The sequence below is a fragment of the Watersipora subatra genome, chromosome 1, assembly GCF_963576615.1.
Source record: "Watersipora subatra chromosome 1, tzWatSuba1.1, whole genome shotgun sequence".
Lineage (NCBI taxonomy): Eukaryota > Metazoa > Bryozoa > Gymnolaemata > Cheilostomatida > Watersiporidae > Watersipora > Watersipora subatra.
In genome coordinates this window covers 6,668,265-6,690,264 of record NC_088708.1, presented here as the reverse complement: position 1 = coordinate 6,690,264, position 22,000 = coordinate 6,668,265, and the positions used below count along the sequence as shown (strand labels likewise).

At 36.6% G+C, this 22,000-nt stretch overlaps 1 protein-coding gene across 4 annotated transcripts in view; it reads right to left on the bottom strand.

The window, feature by feature from the left end:
* Positions 1–22,000, bottom strand: part of LOC137399565 (putative leucine-rich repeat-containing protein DDB_G0290503) — a 65,731-nt gene that overhangs the window by 29,794 nt on the left and 13,937 nt on the right. For 3 of the 4 annotated variants that reach the window (XM_068085745.1, XM_068085757.1, XM_068085764.1), the window contains exons 9-18: positions 17,501–17,755; positions 17,063–17,310; positions 13,578–13,613; positions 11,492–11,606; positions 9,226–9,428; positions 7,567–7,858; positions 7,186–7,341; positions 1,689–1,835; positions 1,086–1,274; positions 552–743 (exon numbers count right to left, since the gene is read on the bottom strand). In XM_068085745.1, coding sequence (XP_067941846.1) covers positions 552–743; positions 1,086–1,274; positions 1,689–1,835; positions 7,186–7,341; positions 7,567–7,858; positions 9,226–9,428; positions 11,492–11,606; positions 13,578–13,613; positions 17,063–17,310; positions 17,501–17,755 — 1,833 coding nt within the window. The remainder of the gene's footprint in view (positions 1–551; positions 744–1,085; positions 1,275–1,688; positions 1,836–7,185; positions 7,342–7,566; positions 7,859–9,225; positions 9,429–11,491; positions 11,607–13,577; positions 13,614–17,062; positions 17,311–17,500; positions 17,756–22,000) is intronic. The other variant, XM_068085750.1, reaches the window with a different exon arrangement.

Here is a 22,000-nt window from a genome sequence, read left to right as displayed (position 1 = left end):
CATTTTTACCTACAGTTCACAAATACAAACTAGTCTCAAAGTGAAAATTTTTCCCTTACCAGTGAACTGGACCTGAGGAATCTAATTATGTTTGTTCCACTGCATTTATTTTCATATCACCATATTTTCGAAATCATCAGAACTGCGAAATTAAGTAGCAGCGAAATTTTACTCTGTATGCTACTCACGAAACTGAATACTAGTGAAATATAAGTGTCCTAGGGTATAGCGAAGTACTATTTATAAATATACACATCAGAAAATCATGCAATCACATAATAACTGCAGCACTTAAATAACCGTATAATTTATAGTTGAAGGTAAAAAGTAATATCAGATCTAAACATTAATCTAAACATATAAAATGAATTTTTAATCTCACTGAGAACTCTCCATTATAAAGTATAAGTAGGGTTGTCATCCTTCGTTCAAGAGCAGACAACACTGACAAACACTTCTTTACTTTGAGGCAGATTTTTAGTACAAGAAGTGCGATCAAGAAAGATAGTACATGTACATCACCAGACCTGAAGGTCCCCAGATCATCATACCTGAAGGTCTTCGATCCGCTGCCGACTACTGACAATCTCTTCTGTAAGTTGATCAATCTTTCCTTTCTGCTCTTTCACCAGTTCTTCCAGCCTCTGCACATTCTGAGACTTCTCTTTCAACAGCTGACCACCGAGGTCGGAGTTGACAGAGTTGTTAGACACAGTGACCATGCCGTCAAGCCTTTCTTCCATCTAGGAGAGATGTTATAATAAAGAGTTATAGATAAGGTTGCCAACCTCAAATAGGTTAAGGACCGCAAAAGCAGCTCCGATATTTGGGAAAAGATGTTGAATGATTCTGTAGCTAAATAATACCCTTCAAAGAAATATATAGATTGTTGTGAGCCTCGAAGACACTTTTTCATCGGGTCAACTTATTGTACAAGGTTCATTGTTAGAATAATCAACAAATTTATCAATTTGTCAATGCCAAAATATGGCCTATTTGAAGAATACCTCCAGAAAAATTCTATCCCTTAATTTTCTCTCTCACACCCAATTCTCACAACAATAATGTATTCTCATAAAAATAACCTTGTGGAGCTTTTCCTGCCACTCGAGCTTCTCTTCCTCAAAGTCATGCTCCAGCTCTTCCAACTTGCTTTGGTACTGTAGCTCAGTCTCCCGTGCATTGTCCACCGCATCTTGCAAGTGCCGTCGTGTGTTAGCGAGCACTTTCTCTAGAGTAGCCAACTTGCCAGTCTTCTCCTCTATGCCGCTCATCTACCCAAACCATGTTCAGTATCAGAATCTGCCAAGCTGGGACCGTCATGAATGAACTCGCCAAAATATCAACTAACATATCTTTTTTGTCTCTTTGCGTGTGGACTCTGCTTTTGTTATAGATATACATTTAGGTTCTTTAGAATTGAAGCTATAGGATTGGTGCTCGGGATAGAAAGCTTAAAATAGACCTAGCGAGGCATTGCCCCAGCTAAGCACTCGGCGATAAATACTTTTGCTCACTTGAAACATGTAACAAACTGCATAACGTAATAATACTTGAAACAACTTCCAGTACAAATTAATTTAGCAGGTGATCATAACTCCTTCCATATATAATTATTCAAGTCGGGGTGGCCAATCACACAATATATAGCTACTAAGAGTACTAGGCAACTAAAAACATTTGTAAACCTTTAGTTCCTGAGCAGCCAACTTGTGAGTGGTTTCACTAAGTTGTTTTTCTAGATGAATGCATTTCTCTTGGTGACTTCCTGCTGATGTTTGATCTCTCTTCAAAGTCTCCAGAGCTTCTGTAAGTTTACTTGTATTCCGTCTTTCCTACACAAAGCAATAAAATATAAGGCTTTCTCGAATGGCTAATTCGTAAACACTCTACAAAGACACACCCTGGTACTACTCGGTGATACGGAGCATCACATAACTAAGATCAACTTTTCTAAGGAGGGACAACTCCTGATGCATTTATTATTACTCATGAGCATTTATCGTAGTCATCCCTCGACACAAATGTTTACTTTGTATATCGTAACAGTTATATGTTGTAGCAAAGAGACTTACAAGAATACATTATATTTTGTTTAGCTCAAAAGATCTAAAAGCTATGACATATACTTCATGTAATTACATATTGCGTTATAAAAAACTGGATAAAAACTAAATATAGCGTATGTAAAATCTCTATTAACAAAGTAATAAGCTGCAAACTGTTATTTTCCTTAAAGACACACAAACGGAAGCGTAGGCTTACGCATGTGTAGCAACACGTAGAGTTGATGTTAGAGTGTGTGATAAAACTATGAGGAGTAACTTACTCTAATTTATGTAATATATAGATTAAATTAATTTCAATTTTTCTGCCTTCAAGTTTCGATTTCTTATTTACTCTTACAAAAATGTAATGTTTCAAGAAATTTTGCACCACATTGTAGATTGGAAATTACGTTATATTCCGGAGATAAATATTTGCTAACACTATCTAAGAGACCTACGAAAAGTTGGAGATAAGTTAGCAGACTGGAGCGAATGAGAGTGCAGAATATAGGCGGTATTCGCTTCGCCCGTAAATGGCTCAAATTTGTCTTCCCAAAATTCTGGTGAGCTATTTGAAAAATTCAACGCCCGCCTCTATTTGACTACTACTATGGAGGAAGGGTTAAACAACAAAGCGCCATGGTATTCAAGTAGACGCTATATGGTAATTGTTATTGATGTAATCGAGTCATTATTAGTACGATACTGTGGACACTTTTCTACTGATCACTGCTATTATGGGTTCGTAAAAATCAAGAATGTCAAATACAGTGCACCTACGAGATACAATTTTATTCCATTCCAGGGTTGGCATCATATGGTGAAAAAATTGTACGGAGGAGTATAGAAACCATAGTAATTATATAATGCAAACGTCCCCTAGTAAAAATCATCAAAATTTTCTATATGTACCCTACATATTAACCCTTTAGCGACGGCCGGCTTACGGCTGGGAAAGTACCAGCGGACGGGGGCAATTACTAGGGCGATTTGAGCTTTCGACATGGCTGCATAAAAACTGCAATAACTTTCATCACAATTGTGGTAATTACATCAATTATTATGCACAAAGCTGAGAAATTTCTCTACAAGCTGATATTTTCTTAATGCAGATAGCTTGCAAATGCTTACCAGCAAAAATCTCAGATTGTTGAAGCAATGATTTTTTTATTTTCATGTTTCATTTTCCATTGCATTTTTCTAATTGTTAAAAGTAAATGACAATATTGTATAAATACTGGTTGCAAGGATTCATAGGTTCACAACAATTTGCAAAAGAAAGTGGTCGTTGGAGAGCCTTGAAAGTGGAGTTATGAGCTCCGAAGCATTACGGGAGGGCCATGCGAAATTCTCAGCGACCAACCCAAAAGACCAGCAGAAAATTGAGGCCTGACATGGTCGCCTAAGCTTCGCTATAACTTACATGCAAATTGGTATGAAACTGCAAATGAATATGCATCTGAAAGCTGAGATATTTTCCTACAGATTGAGATCTTTTCCTCCAAGTAACTTGCAAGTCTTTTCATTTCGAAATCTATTTATTCGCAGTTATGATTTTCTGCAGTCAGATTTATATGTATTTATTGAAACTATAGATATATGTACCAGTAACAATTTTGCATATAAACTCATTGCCCAGATTCATGTGTGCTGCAGAAAAGATTAGCTGGTTGTGTACAAAAAAAATTGAGTGGGGAGCCTGTATTCACACATTTGGTGAAGCAACAAAAGACAGGAAGCAACATTTAGTATAAGCAGAAACAGCAAATCATGGACTGCTACATTGCAAAACACTATAAGAACTGAACTCTTTGATTAGGTGAGTGCCCTGAGGAGAGCAACAAACCACAAATACAACATACTAATGCACAACAAATACAATAGATGATGATATTTCAGCGAATGCAACGATGTACAAGCTAGCAATACGAAGCATTTGTAGAAACTAAACAAAATACAATTTGTAAATAAATCTAATTAGCATGACAAGGATCAAAACATGACTCGCACAAAGATACTCCACAAGTGACTCCACTGCGCCTTCAGCTTGCTCTCGCTCCTCACCGATGTATACAGACAACTTGTGCACATAGCGAGAGACAGCATCGCAGAGTGCAAATAACTTTATTCCAAATCTAGATCTGTTAGATGGAATATACTGCCTGAAGCTGAGCCATCCTTTCCATATGCCAGCTTTCATCTATAGATATACATTTACCAGACAGCAAAACAGAATATAACCGGTCGTATATAGCCTGCTGGCAAAATATATATAATATATTTTGCCAGCAGGCTGTTCAAAATAGTCAGCAAAAAGAAAACCAGTTTCTATTTTGTTGCTATTTTTAATTTTTATTAAAAATCAGCATAGATAATAAAGGATTGTGGAGCACTAAGACAACAGAGTAGGCTTTTCGAGAATATATATGCATAGCTAAACCAACAACTCGCCAGATGTATTTACCATCAACAAGCTCCGAAGCATCGCAATGTTTTAGAAAGCCATATTTATTCGTTTCGTTAATTATAACATTTACAATGGCCGATGTTATAAAAAGCTTTAAATGATAAAAAAAACTTACCTGTTTAAGAATTCAAACTTTTACTCCTGCCAAGCTGTCAGCAAAACGTAATTATTTTGGTTTTAAGTCAGCTCCTCTTGGAAATCCGTAAATACTCCCGGTTTCATCGCCGGCCGTTTCACCGTCACTTTTGCAATCTAATTCACTCTGTTGATCTTCTTTTTTAATTCCATCGTCTTTTCCACATTTTTCTGACCTAGTATCTTCTTCTTCACTTCCAAACCAGCCGATGTCTTCCTCTAAACAAACTTTTTAGCAGAGCTTGAACAATCGCGTCCGTACACGATGAATAACTTTTCAAAAAGGAAGATCAAATCTTTTACAACGTGTTTTGCTTGCACATGCGTATAGGTGATTATTTATAGCCTCAAGCCTATCGAATTTGATGGAACCATTAATTTTAATTTTTAACGATTTTTTTTTAAAGAACAAAATATTTTTAAAAAGGCCTATCGTAGACTGAATTTTAACGTGATTTCACGGGGTTCGGCCTCTGAGACATTGCCCGTTTGACGGGCTTTGACGGGCTTCGTCCTTAAAGAGTTAAAAATTAGTAACAAAATAGTGTGTTAACCTCAGTAATTAAAGTTACCTGCAATAACTTTAGTGTATTTATGTGTATTTAAGTGTATTCTCACCTTCGAGACAGACAAGCATACAACTAAACTTTGAATTTAACTGAAATGAATTTAGCTTACTAAACACACACTTAAAGCACAGCAATTACATAAGTACTGTTTCAGCTTATTCAGGTTCTTCAATATCTTGGCTTTTAAATCAGCCATTGTTTGACATGGTGATACAGACATTGGTTGGTGTTTATAAGATTTTCCCAGAACTCTACCGCAGAAATGTTCAATGGAATAGGCTCGAAAATTGTGACGTCACAATTTTCATAATCAGTGTTGTGTGTTACCGCTTATTTTATTGCTTACCGCTTATATTTATCAGCTACGATAATGACACTAGTGGCAGGCGAAGGTAGGACAACTCCAGAGAAACCAATGAAGACGACAAAGAAATCAGTGTCATTAGCTCTCCATGTACAGATTATCTCTATGATAAATAACTCAGATTCCAAGCACCATACTATGTTTTCCTGATGATATTATGCACTAGCCCTCTCTTTTTATTGTGATGTTGAGGGGCACGACTGAGACTAATTAATTTCAAGCATTGCGTGATCTCGCGAAAGTGCAATTGACATATAGTCCTATGGCCATGCCACTGGAGGTCACAATTTAATTGATGTGATTTCATTACCTTTATCAATGACAGTATATTTATTGAAGCATAATTAATTAACCCAGAACATGTGTTTGTATTGGTCAGGCGTTAGCACGATTCCGGACATTGTTGATTATATAGAATCCTAGTTTATCATCAGCGTTCTCTGGGTTTAACAGCACCGATTGTCACAGAAAAGCCAGCATCAATGACAGCGAAAGGGATCGACGACCTAAGGCTAAATAATAAATATGACATCACATTGTGGGAACCGCAACCAAGGGTTTTTTTCTTGCAGGACATGCTTTTGACACCCTGCTTTCCATAGTTCTATTATTGTTTGTGTATTGAATATAGGCTCATTCGAAAGCCGAGACTCTGATGTATTGAAATATATGATAAAAAAATTATGTAATTTATGTGCTTTAAAGCTAAGTTTTAGCAAGTATTGTTAATTATTTTACCGAACTTCAACTTTTTATCACTAAAATTTTATCACCTATCAGTTTCCGGCTTTGTTTTTACTATAACTTTTAGCCAACCTCATTAACGCTTTTTTTAACTTAATTAGCCAAAAAACCCGAGCCATGCCATTCTCAAAAATTTTCTGTTTACTACGTAATGAAATGAATTTTTTAGCAGGTTAAGAGAGGTTGAATGATCACTGACCTTCCGTTTGAAGGGATCGAAACAACAACTTTGCTGCTGGTTTTAAAGAAAAAATGTTACCGTTTTTCACACGAGAAATGATGAACTGAGAGAAATCTGTGATGTCTATTTAAGGCATTGTGAAAATGTTTTCGGCGAACAGCATTTCGGCATCTTCGTTATTTAAATAGACTTAATAAGCACACCGACTGCCAAAATTGATCTCGGGTGAAATTTTAAATGAATTTGTATGGCGAAATAAGATTCGAGGGGCAAGGTGGAAGAATCATCATGTTCCACTTTGTAAGGCAAAAATATCGTAGAACAGGGTAATAGTGTCCCGAGGGTACACTGTAGTAGCGGTCAAATAGAAATAGGGTTCAAATAGTAGCGGCATTCATTTAAAGGGTGGCATTATATTTTTCATTCCTTCTCCCATAGTAGTGCTCAAATAGAGATGGCTTTCAAATAAAGTGGCGTTCAAATACAGGTTTTACGGTAACTACAAAATAACCTTGATTTACATTTTAATACTCCTAAATGTAGTTCCATTGAGATGATTTTTGCCAAACAATCTGTTAATCATAATACTCATCGGCTGGACATGATGGTAAGTACTTGTTGTTGTTACATATAATAGATGATTGATATTAATGCAGTAGTAGAATACGATGATCTACCTTGTTCAGGTTTTGTGCGGAGTGCGTAAGAGCGGTTTCCATGTCTCGGAGTTGAGACGCAGTGAGGTCAAGCTTTGTTTGCAGGCTCTCAATCTCTACGACCTGTTTGCGCACTGTACTGTTCACGTCCTGCACCTGCTGCTCAAGTTTCTGTACCTAGACAGCCAGGGCAGTCACGCAATGAGAAACCAATACAGATAATTCATTCTAAAAGACTAACTGCCATCCCACCTATAGCAAACCTGATACCATTCTGCATCAGACAAGCTCACAGCCACCTGAACTATAAAAACTATGGGTAGTAGTAACAAAATGCTAACCAACAATTGATAATATATGAAGTATTAACAACAGGAATTGCACACTCTTGTCAATCCTCACCTGTGTATTGGACTGCAACAGCTTGGCAGTGAGGCTATCATCATTTTCGTCGCTGCTGTTGCCTGTTGGAAGAAGCATCATCCTGTCCACAGGAGTGGAGTTATGGGAGGAGCGAGGGTTGAGCGTATGAGCGGCTCGTGAACTGGGAACATGAGGACTGGGGATGCGTGGACTGGGGATGCGTGGACTGGGAACGCGTGGACTGCTGCCATGAGGATTGGAAAGCGGCGAAGAGACTGCTGGAGTTGCGGACAAAGGAGTCGTAGAGCCAGCAGATGCCACACCAAGAGGGCTAGCAATATAAAACAGTTACGATTATGTAAATCTGAACTGACTGTAGCAATGCTGAGCCAAATAACACTATAATGAACTATTAGCTCACCATGCGTAGAGTTGCTGCTGTAAATAATGAGATTTGGGGCGATAGAAAACAGGTGCGGAGAAACTAAACAAGGAAAAGTTTGGTGATAAGTGTTTGGACTATTGGTGGACCAGCTGGGTTCATTGAATATACTACTAAACCTCTCCTCATAAGTATATAAACTATGTGTTAATAAAAAGAGCTTTTAAAGAATAGCCTTGTACATTTAAAAATACCAGAAAGCAAATAAATTAACAGTACGTTCAAAACTCATGAAAATTTTTTTTAAAATCACCTAAAGCACATAAATTACATAATTTTTTTATCATATATTTCAATACATCAGAGTCTTGGCTTTCAGATGAGCCATTGTTTGACATGGTGAGACAGACATTGGTTGGTGTTTATAGAATTTCCCCAGAGCTCTACCGCAAAAATGCTCAATGGTCTCAGCTCAAAAATTGTGACGTCACAATTTTCATATTCGGTATTGTGTGCTCTTACCACTTATTTTATTGCTTACTGATTATATTTATCAACTACGATAATGACGCAAGTGGCAGGCGAAGGTAGGACAACTCCAGAGAATCAATGAAGATGTCAAATGAATCAGTGTCGTTAGCTCTCCATGTACAGATAGTTTCTATGATAAATAACTCAGATTCCAAGCACCATACTATGTTTTCCCCGATGATATTATTTATTGTGATGTTTATTGTGATGTTGAGGGGCACGACTGAGACTAATTAATTTCAAGCATTGCGTGATCTCGCGAAAGTGCAATTGACATATAGTCCTATGGCCATGCCACTGCAAGTCACAATTTATTTGATGTGATTTCATTACCTTTATCAACGACAATATATTTATTGAAGCATAATTAATTAACCCAAAACATGTGTTTGTATTAATCGGGCATTAGCACGATCCCCGGGCATTGTTGATTATCTAAAATCCTAGTTTATTATTAGCGCTCTGTGGGTTTAACAGCGCCGATTGTCACAGAAACGCGCAGCCTCAATGGCAGCGAACGGGATCGACTACCTAAGGCTAAATAATAATTATAACATCACATTGTGGGAACCGCAACCAAGTGTTTTTTTCATTGCAGGGCATACTTTTGACACCCTGTTTTTCAGTTCTATTATTGTTTGTGTATTGAATATAGGCTCATTCGAAAGCCAAGACTCTGATGTATTGAACTATATAATAAAAAAATTATATAATTCATGTGCTTTAAATAGAAAGTGATAACCAAGTCAGACAATGCCTTTTGGAATAGAGTTGAATTTCATTACCTGGAGGAAGGAAGGCGAGAGCTTGGTGGAGGAGGTGAACGGGCTCTTGGAGGAGTCTTTGCTCGACTTTTTTCTTTTATTCTCTGACTCGGTGATACAACTACCGATGGAGACTTTGGACTAGAAGGACCAATATCTGAAGGCTGTCGGAAAGGCTGCAGAGGGGCAGCAGCTGCTTCTGGTTGGGATGTCAAAGCTGAGACCTGCAAAATACAGTGCTACATCTATATTTCTCGAAGTTGGTCGTATGTATGTGTGTATTCGAGTCCAGCTATAGCTATTAAAATCTTGTAATCGATATTCGGCATTCTGATGGATTTGAACTGACGGAGATCTCTATCGCAAGTTTAAAATCCGGGCGTTCCACCATTGAGCCATACAAGGTATAACGATTTAAGACGTTATCATTTACCGTATAGCAGGATGCGCACACTAATTATTTTAGCAATGCGTCGACGCGCTACCGATGCCCATGTTCAGAAAAATTTTTTTAAGGTTCAGCTGCTATATCTGGAGTCAAGGCCAATTATTCTCGCGCGGACAATTATAGAAAGAGCCTCGCCTCAACATTCTCTCCCAATTTGATCAGACAAATACAGTACGATATCTCATTTTTATATTTGTACCAGTATCGAGAGGTACCAGTATCGAGAGGATCCAGTATCAAGAGGTACCAGCGTCATCATATTCAAAGTTTTGATTGATAGCTTCTGGCGGAACAGTATCCTTTTTATACACACACACTTCTACGAAATAATTGTTATTATTAATTCAACATATTCAGGATTTTTATTTTATTCTCTCAATTCGTATTAATTGTATTATTACAGAATCATATTTTATTGTAATCGTAGTAAAACTGACTTAATTTAGCTATTACTTGCTAACTATTTCACATATATATCTAAACCCTTTTGTAGTTTAATTTTTTTAAATTTATTTGACCTGCATAAAAAATTTTTTTCATGATATGAAGTTTGAAAGTTACAGTTGTTTGACAAAGTTTGAAAGCCTTTACAGTTGTTTATATTTTCTCTTAAATTATTTCTACACAAAACACTTTATTCATGATGAATGGCAAATGTTGTTACATTGTAAGACAAATCAATTTTCTGTCCAAATACGTTTTTTATTACCCGGGCAACGCTGGGTAGTACAGCTAGTAAGTTTAAATAGTTTACATAATTACATGCAATGCACCCTCAGTATACAATTTTAATCCGTTCCAGGGTTAGCATGATAAAAAAAATCGTATGGAGGGCTATAGAAACCATAGTAATTATATAATGCAAACATACCCTGGTAAAAAAACCTTAAAATTTTATACAAGTACTATACATATTAAACATTAGTAACAAAATAGTTTGTTAAACTTAGTAACTATAGTCACCTACAGTAACTTTAGTATATTTAGTGTATTTATTAGTTATGATCTGCATTAAAATGTTGCAATGTGTAGTTCGTACTGTCAAGACAGACATATGTATAACATAAACTTTTTTACTAAACGTTTTTGCTAAAACTTTTAGCCGACCTGATTAAAATCTTTTTTAATCTAATTCTTCAAGACAGCCCAAGCGATGCCGATCTTGAAAGCGTTCTGTTTGATACATAATGAAATGGATTTTTGTTAGCAGGTTAAGAGAAGTTGTCTGACCACAGACCTTATGTTTGAAGGAATCGCAACTTCAACTTTGCTACTGATGTTGAAGAGAAATTTTTACTGTTTTACACACGAGAAATGCTGAACTGAGAGAAAAACGGTCATCAAGTCTCTTTCAGACGTTGTGAAAATGTTTTCGCAAGCAGCATTTTAGTATATTTGTTATTTCGACGTATGTAATTAGCACACTGACCGCCAAACTTGAACTAGGACGAAAATTTTGTTGAATTCGGATGGTGAAATAAGATTCGTAAGGCGAGGTCAAAAAATCATGTTCCATTTCACAAGGTGAAAAAAAATCGTATAACAGGGTAACCATATCCTGACGGTGCACTGTACTGATATCACGCCCTGGAAGAATGCAACTGGCAGCAATGACAGTTTGTTGGTGAAGGTGACATCAACCTCTTACACAAGCATGAGAAAATGTGCTTGAACTCGAAACTGGTAGTTCCAAGAATAATTATTACAGATTTTTATTATCTATTTGTAGTTCCGAACTACAAATGGATAGTAAAAATCTGTAATACTTCCTCATGACAACAGGGTTTGCAATGCCTAATCCATGCTATATACATGTACACTAAATTGAAGTTGTCCTACCTCTCTTTCCGTGTCACTGCATGTAGAATCCTTTCGTTCAGTGGTAGCCACAACCTCGTATAACTCTTCCAGAGGCTTATCATCCCCGGTTTCACGACGCCTCTCTGCCATCTCTCTGTAATCATGTCGACCAACACCAACCAATAAGCTTTAGGTATGGTCGGCCAAGTGTAAGTTATTTTTACGGACAGCTGAGTAAAGGTGTACACAACAGGATAATCTACAGCTGTTCTTATCGAAATGAATGAAAGGGTGAAGTATTTTGAGACAATAAAATATTTACAGGTTAAAAGCTTATTAGTTTATCTCAAAAATGCTATCTATAAAATTTGCACCATCTCACACGTCTAAATTAATATTGACACACAGATTTTGTCTTTCACTTCAATTTGCAGAGCTTAAGCGAAAGATAAAACCTCAATTAGCTTGTGATGTACCGATCCTTCAAAGACTGCACGCATGAGTAAAGGCACATTTGTAAACACAAATCAACAAAAGCCTAGGGTTCATAAATTTAGTGAGATGTTTAAAAAAAACAAAGATCTGGCAAATGGTTGGTTGCACAGGGTTTGAGTAGTCTTTTCCAATGCTCCTGCCCTATTTTAGTTTAAGATAATCCAGTAAACTAGTATGTAAGTATTGTAAGTAATGGTTTACAAAAGGACGGCCTTTGGATGCTTGACAAACGCAGCTCTAACCTCACTCCTTGACAATGTCACATCTAAGCTGAGGCACACTTTAGATGGTCATCTTCACATCAAATTGAACTATCACCCACACATTCATAAATGTGCATCTAACATTCTATTCAGGGTAGGAAATGCGTACTCAAGACCAAGCAACCGATGGAGTGCTCAAGGCGCCCTCTCACGTATCCTACTGATAAACAATGTAATAAATGTTGATTTTTACTCTATTTGCGATAATTGCATGCAAATTACTCCTACGTGTAAGCAGTTAGTCATAGCCGCTTCGACTCAGAAGACTATGGCAGAGAATTGAGCCATGAAACGTGTTCAATGCAACTGAACTCCTCTCTTGACAATCAAAAATTACTAAATTGGTCAAAAATTTGAAGGAAACTAAAAAAATTTTGAATCACAAATCCTTGCAATTTTCGTCTATTACAATGAACATTTCAGGGGAAAGCGAATATCAACTAGAGTGTGTTTATTGTTAATATTCGCCTATGCTGAGAATCAGCTACTGGCTGTGTTTCAACAAGCCTGTGTTCCAACAAGCCTTGTATATCTGAAAGGATGTAACCAAATACAGCTAACACGGTGCCAGCAACTATTCTCCAATTCTGGTATAACACAACTTTTCTTGTGGTAATTCCAACTGATGAGTCAGTAATCATCAACTAACAGTTATGATATAATGGACAAGAGACATTGATAGCTAGCCAGTCAATCAGATTTACAGGTGATACGAGTCTAAAACATTTCTACTCTTCTACGCTTCTCTCAAACAATAATACTGGTACAACTAAAGGCCGGTTCGGCGTGAAGGAAAATGAAATATAATATGCGTGTATCAATAGAGCTTTACAGGCCCACACAACCGTAGAGTTGTCTTCGATTGTGCTATGGCCATGGATAACAGTGAACTGAAATAAGAATCAGGCAAGGCATTGTGTCATAGAATATAGGCACCAATCGAAACGCAAGCCCTCTGCCCAAGCTTTCTCCCTGGAGCATTTTGGAAGATTAGATAGCTAGTGAGAAAATCAGCGGTGAAGACATTGAATATTCAACAATACATTGCCATGACTCGTAGCACTATAATAAGATCGAGGGTGAATAATTAACAATTTTAGCAACATTTTTGTTTATCCAAATGTTTTGTGAGCTTAGCAACAGCAGCAACTGCTGGTTGCCCACAAGCGTAGCAGGAAGTCAGCGAATCAGCAATCCCTGCACATATACATATATGCATTCAGTATGAGCAAGGGAAATGAGACATTGATGCAAATAACAATAGGCAGCGGGTGGAGCAAGTGGGGTGAGCAAAAGCGGAAGGAATAGAAAACGTTAAATATAATGATAATAAAGTAAGACTAAAATATAATAATATAAAAGTATACCTTTTTTTACTCGACCTTCCGCCAGCACGCTTAGATCTAAAGACAGTTGATTGCAGGCATTAAACTGAGGGGACAAAAGGCAGTAGGAAGATCATGCCTAGAGGTTCAACGCAAGTGGTGGAGGTAAAACAGGTAAAAAAGCAGCATACAATAGAGTCTAAAGGAAATGGGGCAGGCGATCCAAAGGGCTAATGTGCGCTAAGGAATAAGGCTATCTAAGGAATAAGGCTATCTAAGGAATAAGGCTATCTAAGGAATAAGGCTATCTAAGGAATAAGGCTATCTAAGGAATAAGGCTATCTAAGGAATAAGACTATTTAAGAAATAAGGCTATCTAAGGAATAAGGCTATCTAAGGAATAAGGCTATCTAAAGAATAAGGCTATCTAAGGAATAAGGCCATCTAAGAAATAAGGCTATCCAAGGAATAAGGCTATCCAAGGGATAAGGCTATCTAAGGGATAAGGCTATCTAAGGAATAAGGCTATCTAGGGAATAAGGCTATCTAAGGAATAAAGCTATCTAAGGAATAAGGCTATCTAAGGAATAAGACTATCTAAGGAATAAGGCTATCTAAGGAATATGGCTATCTAAGGAATAAGGCTATCTAAGGAATAAGGCTATCTAAGGAATAAGGCTATCTAAGGAATAAGGCTATCTAAGGAATAAGGCTATCTAAGAAATAAGGCTATCCAAGGAATAAGGCTATCTAAGGGATAAGGCTATCTAAGGGATAAGGCTATCTAAGGGATAAGGCTATCTAAGGAATAAGGCTACCTAAGGAATAAGGCTATCTAAGGAATAAGGCTATCTAAAGAATAAGGCTATCTAAGGAATAAGGCTATCTAAGGAATAAGGCTATCTAAGAAATAAGGCTATCTAAGGAATAAGGCTATCTAAGGAATAAGGCTATCTAAGGAATAAGGCTATCTAAGAAATAAGGCTATCCAAGGAATAAGGCTATCTAAGGGATAAGGCTATCTAAGGGATAAGGCTATCTAAGGGATAAGGCTATCTAAGGAATAAGGCTACCTAAGGAATAAGGCTATCTAAGGAATAAGGCTATCTAAAGAATAAGGCTATCTAAGGAATAAGGCTATCTAAGGAATAAGGCTATCTAAGAAATAAGGCTATCTAAGGAATAAGGCTATCTAAAGAATAAGGCTATTTAAGGAATAAGGCTATCTAAGGATAAGGCTATCTAAGGAATAAGGCTATCTAAGGATAAGGCTATCTAAGGAATAAGGCTATCTAAGGAATAAGGCTATTTAACCCATTCAGGACTGTTCCCGATCACTTCAGGAAGAGTTGTGCTCTCCAGGGCCCGTTCCCGAAGTCTTCGGGTTAAACTTTGATTTGCTCTATTGCTTAGCTGTATAGGTACATCGGTTTTATTCATTCACCAAACGAAATTTAAGAGTCTGGGCATCATTTTGATACCAAATATGTGATTGGACAAGAAAGTTTTAACTAACAAATTATGTGATAGATATCAACTGTTTTGAAAATTTGTTGATCGCCATTTTGGAAAAGGTTTATTCGAACGATGGCAAAATTTTTAAGTGAATTAGATGTGGTAATCAGCTCAGGGGAAGAAAATAGCAACAAAAGTAATGTTCAAGAAGCAAATGAGAATTTTCTGATGGAAGAAGGTAAGTTTTATGTGGCTATTTATAGAATTTTACCGAAAAAAAACGATAAAAAGCCGAAATTTTTCTTGTGAATTTCTAACAAACTTTATTCTAACAGTGTAAGATATGGATTTTTTCATGATACACATGATTATAACATTTTCAATCCAATAAAATTTAGATCTTTTTGCAGCATGAACTCATCACTCTATTACCCCATAATAAACAATAGTTTTATGATTTCCTTGTAGAACTACAAGATAATAAAAATTTCTTATTTCATTTTTATCCAATTGTTCAACCCACAATTAGTCAAGCATATAGTTCTCAACCTCAACATCTACTATAAACTAGCCCCAACCACTAGGCTCTAATATTGGTTGATAGGGGACACTTACCACAGTAATCATCTTCATGACTTTCTGTGTTTATATCTACAGTATCAAAAAATATTTGCAATTTGTATTACCAATTTTTAGCTGCAGTAGACTACTTATTTTCAATTTGTTATCAGGTATTTACCCTGAAAAGCTACTAAAGCACCATTTTTTTCTAGGCTGTACGAGAAGTTTGAAAGCAAATAGGTTGCTTACTACCGATCATATTTGCTACATGAAGGTGAAGACAGTCAAGGGCTTGTGAGTGATGATGCCGTTGATGATGAGCCTAGGGCTTCAACACCAATATCTGATGAATACTGCATCAACTAACTTATAATGGCAGCAAATATGCATGTGTAGTTGGCATCAAATAACTCTCACCGTGTCATCATTTTTTTATGAACACACCCATATTATACATGTATATATTGTTTCGTTTTCATGCATATTCATTTTAACTGTATTTTTTACAATATATTTTACTGTATTTTTACACCTATTTTTTTGCTGGTGATTGATTGTCTGTTAGCTGGTAACTTGAGTATCTTTTTTATGCATAATATATTCATAATAACCTCTGCAATGCATTTCAATATAAATTAACAAATTGTTTGATTATATAATTGATAAAACTGTCAGTGACGTAGTGTTGGTTAGAAGCTAGTAACACCTGTTCTATTGCTCGGAATTGAGAAATCTTTTTTTATTTGCTGCTGATAAAGTTTGCTATCAATCTAACATAGGTCCAACAATGTCAGTACCAAAAAACTGCTTGTGAGCTGCTACGAAACATAAAAAACAATTTTGATCAAAAAAAAGTTAACAGAATTATTAAAAATTGTGGTCAGTAGAATTTGTAAAGGTGCACAAAAATTTATATCAAATTGTAGCCTGGAATGTCTTTGTTAAGCTGCAAAAAACAAATCAAGATTATTTTGAAAAGAACTCTAGTTATACTCAATTTTGTGTAGCTCTATTTTAATTGTAAGGCTAGTGAAAAATTAATTAGGCTGGGGGAGCAGTCAACCAATAACTAATTAGTCCTGAATGGGTTAAGGAATAAGGCTATCTAAGGAATAAGGCTATCTAAGGAATAAGGCTATCTAAGGAATAAGGCTATTTAAGAAATAAGGCTATCTAAGGAATAAGGCTATTTAAGGAATAAGGCTAGGGGTAACTATGCCCCTGAGTGGATGCGTAAGGAGTATTACTGCTGAGATAAGTCTATTTACAGATGAACTATGATAAGCTGATAGATATCTGTGGGTGGAAACAGGCCTTAAAGCACAATGGCACTAAATCAGATTAGATTCAAGAATGGATTTTCCTTTCATTGAAAAAAAGTCAAGCAATGCTTCTTCACACACAGCTCTAAAGCAAGGATGCATGATTCTGCGGGATTAAGACTACTGCTGCCAAAAACTAGTTTGAAAAAGAGAGGAGGCCAAACATGGAAGATCGTAAGCCAGGCCTACCTGAGGGCATTGTTAACACGCGAGCTGGAGTCGGGCACTACAGGAGCCATGGGTTGAACAGTCTGGCTAGCTGCAGCACCCGGTGTCCTAGGACTTCGGATTGGTGACTCAAAAACGAATCCCATATCTTGCCTCGCACTCTTCTCTTTAGCGCGCCGTATTTCAGCTATTATGCCTTCGACGGCATCGATCCAGTTTCTTCTAATGCCAGAGGTCATGGCAGAGAGAACGTATTCGCCTTCCTTGGTCTAATAACAGACATTGCAGCTACAAGTAACAACCGATACGATGACGAGTATACACCGACAGCATACCTCAAATGCAACGCAATAGTAAAAGGCAATATCGCTGATACTTGGACTTGTACACAAACTAGGTAAATATTAACATGCCCTAAAAATAAACAGTGGGCCTTCCTGTTTTTTAATACCAAACTACCTTTATTTTAAAACCATGATTCCTCTCGGCCTTCACTGTGGAGACTTCATATGCATTGGCTACATCTATCACACCATCGAGCTGGTTCGTATCTTCGGCCTTGGCATCTTTGTAGTATGAAAGCGAAGTGCCACAAAGAACGAACCAGTGCTTGCTCCATACATTGGTGTCCATGTCCTTTCTCACGAGCAGCCAGCCTTTCCGCACTATAGGCGACTTTTCCAAGGTCTTGCGAGCGTGCTCATTCTTGGCGATCTAGAGTTAGAATGAGCGAGGAGCTATTGCGTATAGAGAAAAGAACTCCTATTCCTTAAACAATAACTGTCACGTACAACTTTTATCATATTTTCTACGTAAATCAGACATGCTGATTCTGATTTTGTACTCAAAATAAAGATTGGTCCACTAACTTTCAGAGTAATGAAGGCTTTTTTACAGCGTTTCAAGATCGGTCTCGAATGCAGCACGATCGGCACAACAAGCTCTGCCCATGAATACGTGACGTAACCTAGCTTTTTAGGAACGGAAGTTAGGGATGTTTAGACCGATTTAGAATAATAGAAATGGGTGTTTTAAAATCCATTATTATCTAAATTCAGCCTTAAAAATAATCTGTCTTTTCTGAAAGGTAGATAAGCTATTTAACATTGCATATTTAAAAATGAGCTCAAAAAAAGCGTGATAACTACGCTAGCTTGTGATAAAACCGCGCTTTTTGAGCTTATTTTTGTTGGCGTTCAGCCTATTTAAACATCATGTAACAAGCTACAAGCAATTTTAAATAGTTTATCTACCTTTCATAGGAGACCGAGATTATTTACAGGCTGGATTTAGATAATAATAGGTTTTAAGACACCCATCACTATTATTCTAAATCGGACAAACATCCCTAATTTCCATTCCTGAAAAAGCTAGGTTTCGTCAAATATTTATGGGCGGAGCTTGTTATGCCGATTGTATTGTTTTCGAGACAGATATTGAAACGCTTTAAAAAAGCCTTAATGACTTTAAGGTTAGTGGATCAATCTTTATTTTGAGTACAAAATTGGAATCAGCGTGTCTGATTTACCTAGAAAATACAATCAAAGTTGTACGTGAGTTATGGTTTAAGGCCAACCGTAGGCTGACACTAGAAGGTAGCATAGTTATAACTCTTTCGTGAAACAACGAACAGCTAATCTAGCCAAGCAGAAGCTCGTCGTATGCCCAAACAATAACTACCAATAAAAAACTAAATCAGTTAGCGTTACAATGATTGGAAGTTTGATGATTCAACCAGTAGTTGATAATTTTATGAATGATTACATGATTACATTCGTACCTTTGTTCTAAACCATAAAAAATCACCAACAATACAGAAATGTGCTAATCTGCTACCTACTTACTTGAATGAAGACGCATGCTAACCTTTCCAAAGTGTAATGTATTAAATAAAATAACTATTCTACAATTCATCAGCTCGCTTGTTTCATTGGGAGAGGTTACATAGATTTTGAATTCTTACGGGTGAAAACAAGACATACAGCCATACCTCGACAAGCGAGTGTCTCAACATACGAGATATTTGAGATACAAGCATAAGTGCTCGTATGCTAGATTGCTAGGTGACCGAGTATGTAAAAGGCGGCTTACGAGAACGCCATCGCTGAGTCACTCTTGTCGATTAGTTTGAAAAAAGGCCGGCTAAAAGTGAATGTGAAAACGAGTCAAAAAACCAGGCAAAAAAAGGAGCCAAACAGATAGAAGAAACTAAAAACTGAAAATGAAAACAAAATTAAAATTAAGTTGAGTGTAACGTAAGATTAACACGTATTTTTCAAGTGTGTGTGTGTTTATTAAGCTAATTTCGTACAGGTTAAATTTAAAGTACGTTATGTTACATAGTTTCACAAGTGTAGTGTACCGAATGTGTTGCCGCCATGTCTCTGCCCCACCGACGTTTACAGATAACGTCTATCTCGAAGGTAAGAACTTCATACAGTACTTTACATAATAGTGTTACATTTATAGCAAATCGTAACCACTAGATTGATATTCGTTACTTTGTGAGCGTAGGCGGTGAATTAGAACAATTGAAAACATGTTTTTTCGTAGTAATATTCTGTTTTTGAGAGGTTTTTCAGAGGGTGGAAACGGATTAACTTTATTTAGTTATTTTATATAGGAAAATTTGCTTTGAGATATGAAAAAATTGTCATACGACCTCGGCTCGAGAATGCATTAAAATCGTATGCCGAGGTATGACTGTAGCAAATTATTTAAATATTGACAAAATGCCCAAACTATGGCTTATAGTCTTAGAGGTGGAACGAGACATCTCTAGTATCGACCTGTCTCGTCCCAGATTGATTCTGTCTCGACCTAACTATTGCCAAACACGAGACAGGAAATAGAACTAAAGCGCCTGGGCACGGCTGTTAAAACATAGCTTCTCGCGGTAACAACAACTCCATATATTGTAATGGATTGCGGGCAACCGCCTTTAAAGTTTTACCCGGTACATTACAACATGTTGTTATTGATTATGTTGGCTACCGAGTCTAATCATGTAGTCCGGACAACGCCCCTTTTAATATATTGTAGTCCGGTTCTGTGTCCTTAAAACAGATACCGGGTTGTATCCAATTACACTCCGGATAATCGGTTTTAATGAATAAGACTGTTGCGGGTAAATATCTGTATTTTATCGTATCATGTCCAAACACCAACTGCCCTTCATAAAATTCGGGCCTCTTTTATATACAACCAATTGCGGTTAAAACTTGCCTGGACACGGAGAACCAAACTGAAGGCCGTGTCGACTATAGTCCGTGTTCCGGGTAACAATGACATTATCGTTAGTTCAATATAAAGATATATACAGTAATTCATATAATTTCATGAGTACAATTTAAATATAATTCACATACTACTGTTAATACACAAACAAAACTTAACATAAATGAAACAATAAGAATGAAAGTGTTATCGTGTGTTCTTTTAGTTGCGGTACTTCTTTAAAGATGTCGTTGCGTCAAAAAATTCGATTTAATGAAATTAAGACCCATAAAAGGCTAAAAAGTCAGCTACAATTTGATGCCATTTTTGTCTTTGTAGACCAACCCGTCCAGAGATATATGCGTTTGAATGAGGCCCTCTTTTAAAAAGCTCACGTTCCAGCGGGTGCTTCTTTCGTGACGTCACAAGCAATACATCTGAAAAGAAACCACGAGCGATAAATATGAGGTCGCTCCCTTAGCCAATCATCAGCGCGACATTTTTATATAGGCCGTAATAAATGTTAACACTCGTAAAACGTGTTGTCTGTGATCTCAAATTTAGGGATTTTACTCTATTATTAAATTGCATGGACATCGATATTTACTAAATTAATTAACATCGTTACTTTAATGAATTACTCGATCGACACGTTTTATTGGCGAACAACATACATGTAATAATGTTATTGTAAAATTGCTGTAAAGTTACTGCGAAGGTGACTCCGAGTTTTCTTGGCATCAGGTAGTTAAAGTTCAACGGAGGAAGCTCGGAGAATGGAGGTAAATTTATCTTTTACTTGGAGTCTCCTATAGAGTTTCTTGTTGAGTTTACATTCAGATTATATTTCCCTGTTTGAGGCTAAAATGTAATTTCCTGCGCGTGCGAGATACGTATGTACAGTAAGTTCTTGACGCCTTCCTTTTAATCTTTAGCATCTAGCTATACAATGGCTTAGATTGATGAATATACTAAAGGTAATATTTTAGTACTCATTAATACATGTACTAATTAATAAAATTGTAACTTTTTGCTATCACTAATCATCGTTTTATATTTTTTATCGGTTCACCTAGCTACATTCGCTTCAAATTTTCTGTGGCATCTTTATCTAGTAAATTAGATTTATGATTTGACATTATATGTTCACTTTTCACTAGTAGAAAGTCAGGGAAAATCGATTGATCAATGCAAATCTTTAATTTCCAGAACCAAAGCTTCGAATCTTTGGCTTGGCGTACTTGTGCCTTTGTTAAACGTTTATTCGTTTTTAAAATGACACTCGCAATCTATTTAACTCCCAATTTGGAAGCTGTCAATAGACACGCTTTAGAATGACATATCTATGAATGACATATATTTATTGCATTTGTTTTACTGATTACAGAATGTTTATGTCGTCCCACCAGCCGAAGAAGCTTTGTCAGTGTGGAAACTGCCATAAAGGGGAAAGAGAGACTTGAATGTGTGCTGCATAAGCCATGATGTTTTGTTTGAGTTTGTTGCAGTAGATGAATTTGTCTTATTGTATCAGCTAATACTATGTGAGTGGCCACGACTTGATGAATATTTTTAATAAAAGCTTTATGCTGAGATGAAAATATTTTTGCTTGTGAAAATTATATAATAAAATAATATTGTTGAAGATAATGCAAAACATGATTTGCAGAATATTGTAGTGAATTGGATATGGTATATGGATGTCCGCAGAACTGGAGGATGTGAGTTCAAATCCAGTTTGCA